Source organism: Pseudopipra pipra, chromosome 2, assembly GCF_036250125.1.
Source record: "Pseudopipra pipra isolate bDixPip1 chromosome 2, bDixPip1.hap1, whole genome shotgun sequence".
In the NCBI taxonomy this organism is placed as follows: Eukaryota; Metazoa; Chordata; class Aves; order Passeriformes; family Pipridae; genus Pseudopipra; species Pseudopipra pipra.
Genome location: NC_087550.1, coordinates 45,396,068 through 45,407,256, shown reverse-complemented (window position 1 = coordinate 45,407,256; position 11,189 = coordinate 45,396,068). Strand labels below are relative to the sequence as shown.

The following is an 11,189-nucleotide window of genomic DNA, read 5'->3' as shown; positions in this document are numbered from 1 at the left end:
CAGAGTGGGAATGATGCAAAAGAACTTAAAATTTACATGTTGGTTTGTTGTAGGATGAACCTCTTAACAGCATTGGCCTGTCAGAAAGTACAGTTTGGATAAACAGTAGCTAAATAAGTAGCAAATGCAGTAGTTCAGTGAGAGACGGTCATCACCTGAAAACAGGCAAAATTGACTCAGTTCTGTGTTGTGCTTTATTTAGTTTAGCTGGGGGCTGCTTCCACTAGAGGCTGTTTCCCCAGTTCTTTCGCACATAATCTAGGGGCTGTGCAGTTCTACAGTGGATTTGTTCCATTTGCCAAGACACTGAAAGGCTAACTGATTTTGTTTTCTCTTCTAGTTTGTCCTTCCCAACAGTAATCTCAAGCTCTGCTTCTGCCCATGTGAGTGGTAGATCAGATGGAAGGGAAGGGTGACAATGGGGTCACATCCTCTAGCAGTAGCCGGCTGTCAGGAAAGACTGAATCCCATGCAACATTGCACTTCAGTATTTTAAGGACATCGGGGAAGTAAACAAAAAAGCATTTTCTTTCATTTTCTGTGGTTCTTAATCTTTTTTTATTTTTTTAAAGTATATCAAATGTGTCAGCTAACAGAAGCTTCTCTCCATAATCCCATTTGTTGTCAAAGAATAGTTCTCTCAATAGTTCTGCCAAGGAAGTCCCTTAAGGTGGTCAGTGCTTTTTTATCCGGGAAATACTTTGCCTAAGGTTGAACACAGTTACAGCTCTTGAAGTGAAATCAAACTTCCCAGATGGTTGTCAAAGGGATAATTGACAAGCATTGCTTTCAGTGCTGCCCATTGTGCTTTTATGGATGTTTTTAAAAATCACTGGAGCAATAACTACATTCCAGGCTTCCTTGTTTTTTTAAAGCACCATGGACACTTTAAATTTTCTGTAAAATGTAATATTTGCTTTGTTCCCTCTTTTCACTATTTAGATGTTCCATTACTCATGGTAGTTTCATGTGCTCCATCAACAGCTGTAGCTGATTTTGAATCTGCCTTCTGTTTTGGGAGTACCTTGTTTCCCCATGGGACAGTAATACAGAAATTGTGGCATTTATATGGAGCAATGACAACATCCAGTGGCTGCACTATGGAATCACATGTGTGTTAGTCCACAGGAATACAACTTTCTATCAGGAAGATATTGGTTGGTGCTGGCTATATTATCTGTCAACTTAAATGTAAAACCTCATGCTGTCCTTACAGTAATACCTAGTATTACAAAGGGGCAGTTGACATCATGGTAGGGAGCTGACCAGATCCATGAATTTCTTTGATCTTGTTTTGCCTAATTCAAATTGAAGAGTTTTAAGTAGCACAAATGCACATTCATGGGAAATGTCCATGGAAGAAGATGCTGTGTTACATGGGCACTTCTCCTGGGGAGAGACCAAGCAAAGCATAGTTTGCAGAATACCCAACAGGAAGGTGTTCAAATGCTTCCATAGTTTTTGGCACAATGTATTCCTGGCTTCAAGCCCTGTGGTTGTGTTTCCTAACGATTGCTTACGCAATTGTTGTAAGGCAGTCTGCGTGGTCCCACCTTTCTTACCCCAGCTGCAGGTCCCACGCCATAGGTTGTCAGTTGTGTCACTGCAGTTGTGGCTGCAGGGGAATCCATTCCTGCTTGCCCAACCACCAGGAACTAATTACTGTTTTCCAAGATTAAATTGTTCATGGACTGTGCACTGACCCGAATCACTGTCTGCCTGCAAAGGTACTGGCAGTTGCTGAGGCATGAGAAGGGAAAGGATGGGGGAGTGGGAGCCGGGACATCCTCCTTCCCTGCCTGGGTGAATTGTATCCTGTCTGTCCAGCTGCTCTGGAAAGGTTGCCTAACACTGTTTCTCTATGAGCACTTCAGTGGCAGCTAAAGCAATTCCTCTTCTTCATCCCAGCACCCAACATTTCTTCTCACAAACTCCCCCCTCCCTGGGTCAACTGCTTGGGTGGTTGTGCATAAATTGGGCTGGAGGGAACAGAGCTGGTAGGACAAATCTCGCCCTTGGAAGAGGGCCCTGTAGGTGCAGGGTGGTGTGGTTTGTTCCTGACTGGCGTGGGCTGCTGTGGCGCTGGTAGGATGTATGTGCCTGTGCTTCCCTTCTCCCTTTCTTAGCATAGGCCTCCTGCCCTCCAGTGCAGTGGTTAAGCCAAAGGCAGCAGGAGTGCAGCACACTTTCCAGCAGGCCCCAGGACAGAAGTCCACACAGCCCCAGCTGAGCAGGCAGGTAGCCGGGGGCTGGTGCAGGACTGCTGCGTGATGGGTGCTGTTCTTCAAATCCCTCACCAACCACTACTGGGGCTCTCCCCTCCTGTCCTCTAAAGCCTGGGCAAGGCGCAGTTTCAGCCCCTGTTAAAGACACCCCCAGTCTCCTCAAGTCTGAAGACACTAACTTGTGTTTGCCTGAAACACAGTGTGGAGAACTCACACGTCAGCCAGCACTCAGTGGAGCTCACCCAGAGGCACCCTTGAAGCTGTCACTTGCTGAGTGCACCGGATTTTCTTGCTGAGTGTTGAACAGGTCAAGTGAGTTTTTGGGCCAGGATGTCTCTACTTGAAGCCTGTCAGCCTGTCTAGTCTCAGCCTGTGAGACTAGAAATACCCCAGGGAGGGTCCCAAACACCCTAGCCCCTCTGAACCCAGTCTTTAGGCATTTTTGGGCCTTGCCCCGGTACACCAGCCTCCTCCTCACCACTGATGGGTCTTTGTGGCCAGGCACAGCATGGGCTGTGCATGACACCACATGGCTGATTTACAAGGCTATTTTTTTTTTAAACCCAGCTGATCTGCTGCTGTAATGTCCAGGCACAAGGGCTGAGACAACAACAGCAGGTAATTGGATTGCTTTGGTTTTGGTAGGGTGCACCTTAGCTGTTGCATTACTCATTCTTTGAACATTAGCATAGCTGTTGTCATTCATTTGCTCTGACACAACAGGATTTTGGAGACCTCCTCGTTTTTCCATGCTTTCCATTACAAAAGTAAGAACTTGCTGATAATGCTTAATATTTTCCTACTGCTTCACACCTGTTTCTGCTTTTGACCAGAGTTGTAAAGGAAAATGTAAGCCTCCACAACTGCTCCAGTCAGAAGGCAAACACGGTGCTGGAAGAAGGAGTGTGCCTGATGCTGCCCAGGTTATTGACAAAGTGTGTGAGTGAGTTGTCCTCACTCCTTAACTAGAGAGGTAATTAACGCCCATACCAGTTCCTCCACCAGAGACACAGTCAGTCTCTCCCTAAAGTGCCACAGAAGAACTTTTAAAAGGCTTGTGCTGCCACTGCAGGGAAGGCCAGGGCTGCACCCCTGGGGTTGTAGTGCATTCCTGTACATATGTGCGTATGTGTGACTACACCTGTGGTGGAGAGGTGATGAAATCAGGAGACTATGAAAACAGAACCCTTAATTTAAGGCCTGAGCATGGGGAAGAGAATCTTTTTTTCCTCACCATCTAACTGAAAAGCCTGGCTAATGATAAACAGCAGGAGCAGTATTCCTGTAATGTGACAAAGTAACAGTGGGGGGGTTTCTTGCTGTGGAAAAAAACCAGCATTTTCGATACACCTTTTTTCCTGTTTATTAAATTGAAAAAAGCATTGGTTTAGGTGGATAAAATGAGGGGGCGAAAAAGTAGTTCTAAGAACCAAGTTTGCTTGGGGAAGCATGGCAGAGAGTCCTTCATGACACGCCAAACCTGGACACACAGGAAACACACAGGAAACACATACCAGAGGGAACACAGGAACATGAAGCCCCATCCATGGGAGCAGAGCAGCCTCCAGTAGGTGCTACTGAGGGTAAAAAAGGAGAAATTAGGGGATGTTGCCTCAGTTCCTGTATCTGGGTCCATCTGACTGTGCTGCATCCCACAGGCAGGACGTGCAGTGCTTCTCCTGGCGCTGCCAGGGACCCCAGCTCACTGGTCTTGCTGCTGCAGCCAGAGGAGCCAGGGTACACAGGGGCTGGAGACCTGCAGGAGTGGTTCAGATACGTGTCACCGGTTAGAGGCAGAGAAAAATAGCCCTCTGAGGAAGGACAGTGATAAGGTGAGGCCTGGAGGGACACCTGCAAGGGAGGTGAGGTAAGTGTGGTATCCCTGGCAGGGCCTGGGCAGGAGGTGAGAGCTGTCTTGGCTGTTGTTCATGGGGTTTACCGCTAAGAAATGTCAAAGCCAGGAAGCCTTTTTTTTGAAAGCTGTCATCCTTGTTCTTTGTCTTATGCAGCTGGGAGACAAAAAGCTTTGGAAAGGGTGGTTACTGGTGAAAGTGCAGACATGAAACAGAATTGTGTCTGTTATGCCTTTAAGCATCCAAGAAAAAAAAAAAAAGGGAAAAAGTCATCCAGCTGCCTTGATGAGGAACAAAAATTCCTCATCAAATTGCTGCATACAGAGAAAATCATGTGGATTGACAAATCTGGATGTAATGTTGTCTACACCACTTCCTGGGCATACAAGATTACTCACTGTTAACGAATTTTGAGATCATGAGACCATGCTCTACATATTTTGCTCTTTTTAGGGACTTATATCCTTCAGTTTTTATATTAGCTTTGAGAGAGACAAACCCAATTCACTGTGAATTCCCTCCTGTGCAGTAGGAGCTCAGCAGGTGACAGCTTTCACTTCCCATTCACTTCTTGCCACATCTGGATGGCTGTACCCTGGTGCTGTCTGTTTTCACAGCTGCTGTCGTTGGCCTGGATTGCCTAATGGATTTTTGATGTAGGGAACTCCTAACCTGTACTACGCTGAGCTCTCAAGTGTCTTTTCCCATAATAGGCACAAAAAGTTGAACTCTCTCCACTTCTGCATCACCTTTCTGTGTGAAGTGCAAGTGTTTGAGGGCAAATCTCATTCCTGAGGTGTTTATCCCAAAGAAGCTGGGGAGATCAGCTGAAGTTTATAGATTCTTGGCAGTCAAGGGAAGGTGAACTCCTCACCTGAACAGTCAAGCTGTAGTATTTGCTACTGAAGGCAGTTCTACATGTTCATTTCCTGGTGAATTTGCTTCACTGGCGACCACATATAAAGCCACCAGGTGTTCTTTTTCTCTGCCAGCTGAGCAGCCACAAGCCTTCACTGGGCCATGTCTCCCATTCCAGCAGCAAAGCCAAGCTGCCTCCCAGAGCAGCTGAGTCACTGACACAGGCTTACTTGCCGCTGTTGCCTTATATAATGACTACATTTCGAGAATTATCCTTAAATGCAATTAAAGCAAAAACCAGGACCCAAAAATGAGGAAATGTCCATATTCCTACATACTCCTAATGGCAGGCCTGTCCTTGCCTTTGATGGGAGCTGTACAATTCTGTAATTATGTGCCAGTTACTGCAGTGCTCACCTCACTCATTCGGCAGGACAGAGGATGCCCTGTGGCAGTCAGTGAGGCCACTTGGCAGTAGTCTTCACTCTTCTGTCTGTGCAGGTCTGTAAGGTGCCAAACACCAGACAGCTGAGGCAGCAGGCAGCTGTCAGGGTTCCCAAACCTGACCAAGCCTGCCCCTGGTGACACAGAAGTCACTGAACTGTTCCTCACAGCAGCAGTATCGTGGAGCACCTCTACCTCACACCAGAGGTGACTGTATCCTGGCAAACCATCCCATCCATCCCAACTCTGGCAACACTAGAGCAACTCCATTGCCACTTCCAGGTGCAGTCCTCTATGAGCAGCATTTATAGTGTATTTCTGTGAGCTCTCTTTAAAAAACTGGGGAACACTTTTCAGTCTTCAGGGGAAAGTGACTCAGACACAGGTGATTCTGCTAATGAGAGACATTCATGAAGGCTGAAACTGCAACTCCTTAACTTAGAAGCCAGAGAAGGAGGACAGAAAAGTAAGCCATGGGCAGAACTGAACCTAAAACCCCCAGGCTGTACTGCACCAAGGGACTCCTGAGAGAAAAAAAAATGAATACATATAGATCCCAGCTCAAGACACAAAGCATGCCTTGTCCTCAGCAGACAGAACACTTTGCACACTGTGCTCAGGCCTCAAGTAAGGAAGGTGAAGGCTCTAAGGAGCAACTATGGCTTCTACTCCTGCTCTTGCCTTTCTTTGAGCACACAGGGGCTCAATGTGCAGGAACCAAGTGCCTGGCTCTGCCCAGACCACTTGGATGCTCCTGGTCAGCGAAAGACCAGAGGCACCCGTGTGTCTCAACATCTCCCCCTGCAGGGACAGAAGAAACTGGCAAGTGTCGAGCTAAGAAGCCATGGGCCCCATCCTCCCCATACTGCACTGTTTTGCTGGGAAATGCCCCTTCTTCATCCTGCTCCTTTAAGAACATACCAGGCAACACCACACAAACCCACAGCCCAGTTTCTCCACGGACAACTGAGACCCCTGAGCTACCCCCTCCTCCATTTTTCAGATTCTAAAAGCTGACTGCTAAAAACTCTCAACAACCCCCAGCTTCATTGGTAACTTTTAACACAGAACCTCGAGCCTCGATACACCACCACACTATCAAAAGATTAATAACATCAATCTTTATTCCAAACAAGACAGTACTACAGAACCACCTGTAATCCTCCTGGTCATATTTTATGGAAGTCTTGAAACATTGGACACACTAATTTACTATTCAAACTGCAACAATCAGGGACAGGATAATGGCGCTGCTAAAAATAAGTGTTTCTACTAAACAAATAAACTAAAAGTTAAGGTTTAAGAGTTAACTTTCCTTTCTGATGCTCTGCTTTGTTTTCAGGTGCTTAGCAACAAAAGCGAAAAAAGAAGCCTGCTTTAGAACAGCAAGTAGGAATAAACAGAACGTGTAATCATACAAAGAAGCAATAGTTTAGTAAGGTCTCATGCGGCTTGATGGGGGAGGTGCGCGATTCGGAGGAGTGATTGCTATATCCAGGTAGTCTCCTATCTGGAATTTCTGAGACTGCAATGTCATGGAATCATCTGTGCCCTTGCGGCCTGACATGGTGCTGCCGATCTCCTTCACCCTGTGAGCAGCAGAGGAACGGCAAGTTAGTGATCAGTGGCCAGTCTCTCCAGGTGTCCAAAACAGGAACAGTATTGGCTCACAAACCCCTTCTCACACCACTCTCTGCACCCTAGGTGGCATTTGCTGTGTACACAAGACGCTGGGGTTTTTCTCTGCAGAATCACATGCACCAAGAAAAGCTACACCAAATTCTCTTTCTGACAGGGCAGAGGGTGGGGGAACCTTCTACCCTGTTATAATACTAGCAAGAATCCCTTGCCCCATACAGACACAGCACAAGACACCACAGATTCCAGAGCAGGGTATATCCACTGGATGCTGACAAAGGTTAGCTCATGCCATTTTGGAAGAGAGATTGCAACAAGATCATTGCTGTAACTCAGGTGCAAGACCTACCAGGAACAAAGCATTACCTCCAGTTGGAGGTCGGTGTTCCGGCTGGTCGCCAATACAGCAACCAAAGCCTTCAAGCACACGGATCCACTGTTTTGGGAACACATTAACAGGGATGGTCACCAAGCACAATTTAGAGTTTGTGGTGGTTGTCATACAGAACTTCAAAAGTCTGGTATATCGGTTCTGAACTTGAAAATCAGTGCTAATGAATAATAATTTACTGCTCTGGTGCCCAAAATCTAATAGTAACCCAGAGAAGAAATGCCATTTACCTATAGCCAGGCCTCTTGAGATCTGTAAAAACGATTGCAAAATTGAAGTGTGTGCCCTTCTTCCGTGCTTCTGGGTAAACTTCTTTCACTAAGCTGGTCAGCTCTTTCAGAGTTGCATCCATCCTAGATTGAACAAACAAACCAAAGTGCTTCATGTTCTCAATAGCAACACTAAAAAAAGCTTCCCAAAACATTTAAGATGGAATCAATGTATTGTGACAACCATATGTTTCCTTGCCTTTGCACACTCAATATCCACACCCGAAAGTCAGATCTGAAACGTCACTGGGAGCCTCTGCTTTCACAACTGCACCACAGGAGAAACAACACGTTTTGATCAAACAATCAAGTCTCATGAAGTCACTCTAGTTATTGGTTATAACACCTGGAGAATTCACTGCCTACTGTACAACACAGCCTAACGCAAATGTAGCTTCCACCTAGTGTCTGATTTACCACGGTATTAAGACAAATCTCTTCACTTCTGTATACATTTCAACATCAGCTTTTCCAGTTCTCTAAGAAGAGCTACCATTTAAACAGCGGGAGTCTATTTATTTTTTTAATGCATTAATGCATTTATACAAGGCACAATGTAAGAGTCTCCTCACCTAAGTTGACATCTATATTCAAATAGTTTATTGAATATTAGTGGAAATGTAAAAGCAGAAAGAAATTAACAGTTTTCCATTTCTGCCCTAGCAGCCAGCACTCCTCTTCCCAGCCTTCAACCACAGCAGGGATAAAGCTCATTTCGAGAATTTCAAGTACAAAAGGACTTAATCATCACAACTAAAGCATCTGTAATTATACAGACTGTACAGTCACTCTGAGCCTCAGGCAACCAAGGGGCAGTGTGTTGACAGACAATGCCCATTCTGACTTCTGCAGATGGCAAACAGCTCAGACACCACCAACAGTCTGGACAGAGTCCATAAATCCCACTTAGAAGTAAATTAGAACTGCAAGCTTTAGTAGCCACAAAAATGGATTCATTCAACTCCACGATGCACAAGTTATAACCATGCCAGATACCATGAAGGAAAAAGAAGGTTTAAAAATGAGCATCATTCATTTTCAAAGGCATTCTTCAAAACACTACAAACAAAACCTGTGTGCAACAGAGACTAAAGCAGTTCTCCAAAATAAATTTGAAAGTAATAAAAAGCAGCTCTCTGTTAAAACACTGCTATCTGACCATGCAAAAATAATCACATTACTCTGCTCTCAAGACTTAAACCAACAAACCATTCACACATCTGTTCCAAGTCTTCTGGGACAACTACATGTACTGGAAAAATGGGGCTGCTGGAACAAAATTTAGGCACTAGGGGAGAACCCCTGCACTGAACAGATCCGTTGCGATAACCAAGGCCACAGCACAAGCCACTGATTTCATGCATCCGTAACTGGGCAATTTAGCCACACCAAGCCTCAGTGTGCAGCCGGGACCGCTCAGCCCAAGCTGTGCTCCCAAGGACGCCCCTCTCGGCTGCCAAGGCACAGCCAGAACCGCTCTACTCCAGTGGCAGCAAAACCCTCCCCAACGCTTCCTTCTCCGAGGAAGGAGACCCAACTCCCTCCGGCACCCGAGGACCAACCACGTGAAGCCCCGCTCCCCTCGCACCCTCGACGGGTGTGGATCCGGCGTCACTCACCATGTGTAGATCTGCAGCTCGCTGGAGGGCACGTTGCCGCGGGAGAACTCATCCATGCGGTGGTGCCGCCCATTGTTGGTCGTGAACACGCGAAGCAGCAGCGGGCACGTCTGCGGGGCGAGGCGGGCGTGAGGGGCCGCGGGGATGGAGATGAGGGGCCGCTCGCCACGCCCGTCCCGCGCCCCGCCTCCCCCCCCCCCCCCCCCCCCCCGCCTCCCCGTCCCGCGGCCTCACGGCGTCGTCAAACCCTCACCACTCCCCCCCGCACCACCGGTGCCCGCCCCGCCGCGCCCAGGAGCGGCCGGAGAGGCGGCGCGGCACCACCACCCTGAACCCGGACACCTTCTCCCGGTCGATCGGCTTCTCTGGCTCCTTCTTGATCTCCTCCTGCGTCACCCGCGACTCCACCGCCATCTTGCCCCGCCGCTCCCGGATGTCCCGCCGCGCACCGCCCATCTCGCGAGAGCAGGGAGGGAGGGGCGGCCCCTGTGGGGCACCGCCCTCAGCCCTGGGGCACCTCCCTGGGCGTGAGGGGATGGGCTTAAAGGGGTGTCTGAGGTCCGGGAACAGTGCGATCGATCACTGTATTTAGCAGTCGAATGAAGTAAATTAGGGGTAGGTCATATTTAGAATGTATTTTTTTTCCCCCTAATATTGCATTCAGGGAAAGATCAAACGCCCAGGCTTCGCATTTACAGTCTTGGTTTTTTCCACGAGTGAGATGATCTATTAGGTTAAATTTGAGTCTGTGGTTGTGTCTCACGAAATAGGTGGGAACATATCACATATATGAAAAAATACATAATACGTGTTTCTAATGCGATAGCTTCTTTTCAAGTGTTGAAAGTTGTTTGTTATGCAGAATGCAGGGAAGAGGGGTTCGTTTGTTTCACAGAATTTACACGTAGATTATTTCCTCGGGTGCTGTGAATTTATTTCTCATTTCAAGGGAGAAACTAAGTTTTGCTGTAAAATTATGCAGAAGTGTATGTGCTTGCAGGTGCACAATGAGCAAATATCAGGGACTCACGGATTTGCGGATGCTGGGAGGGAGCTGTGGAGGAGGCTGCCTGATCCACACCCCTGTTCAAAGCAGGATCAGCAAGGGCTGGTTGCTCACAGCCAGGTCTGAGTGGATTCTGAGTATGCCCGAGGATGGAGACCCCTGGGCAACCTGCTCCAGTGCTCAGTCACCCTCACAGTTAAAAAGAAAAAAAGAAGTTAATTTGTTTTTCTTATGATGTTTAAATTAAATTTCTAGTATGTCAGCATGGGCCCATTCATTGCCTCTGGTCCTCTGATGGGGCATCACTGAGAAGCCTGGCTGTCATTCTTTGCTCCTTCCCACCAGGTATTCATACACAGGGAGACATCTCTCTCCAGGCCGAACAGTCTCAGCTCTCTCAGCCTATCCTCGTGCGACACATTTTCCCATCCCTTAACCATCCCGTTCAGCTGTATTCAAAGCTGTATTATTGCAGTGTTCCTGCACTGCTCACAATGCTCTGTTGATGCTTTCAGCAGAGTACAGAACAGAGCTGTGTGCCGCTGAAGCCGTGTCTCAGGGTCCCCAATGTGCAGTGTACTTCTCAGAGTCAGGAGGCTTAAGGGGCTACTTTCCCACGTGCAAGTCTAGCATCAGAAATAAATACAATAAGTTCTGCACCATGAAAAAAAGCAGGTGTTTGTTAAGGTGTTGTAACTTTGAAGCACCTGTGCTCTAAGGGTTGATTTCACATTTCCAAACACTGTAGATAAATGTTTCAAATGTATTATTTATTAAAAAAATAGGTAGGGGAGAAAGATATTATAAAACTATATTCCCATATGATGTTTCTGTCTACATCATAAAGAAGAAAAAGGGTTATGAGTCCATACTACATATATGAAAA

At 47.0% G+C, this 11,189-nt stretch overlaps 1 protein-coding gene across 1 annotated transcript; it reads right to left on the bottom strand.

Moving 5' to 3' along the window:
• Positions 1-6,486: 6,486 nt before the first annotated feature.
• On the bottom strand, positions 6,487-9,770 carry SAP18 (Sin3A associated protein 18). Its single transcript, XM_064645343.1, has 4 exons — positions 9,640-9,770; positions 9,298-9,407; positions 7,640-7,762; positions 6,487-6,969 (listed from the first exon to the last, which is right to left on the bottom strand). The coding sequence occupies exons 1-4, from the start codon at positions 9,751-9,753 to the stop codon at positions 6,813-6,815; spliced, it is 504 nt and encodes a 167-aa protein (XP_064501413.1). The 5' UTR covers positions 9,754-9,770; the 3' UTR covers positions 6,487-6,812.
• Positions 9,771-11,189: the final 1,419 nt, after the last annotated feature.

Bases quoted from the DNA above. Each gene is read 5' to 3' on its own strand.
- SAP18 (XM_064645343.1), bottom strand. From the start codon at position 9,753: ATGGGCGGTGCGCGGCGGGACATCCGGGAGCGGCGGGGCAAGATGGCG. The intron at 7,763-9,297 runs GTGAGTGACGCC...TGTTCAATCTAG, and splicing joins GAGCTGCAGATCTACACATG to GATGGATGCAACTCTGAAAG. The intron at 6,970-7,639 runs GTAAATGGCATT...TGCTGCTCACAG, and splicing joins CTCAAGAGGCCTGGCTATAG to GGTGAAGGAGATCGGCAGCA.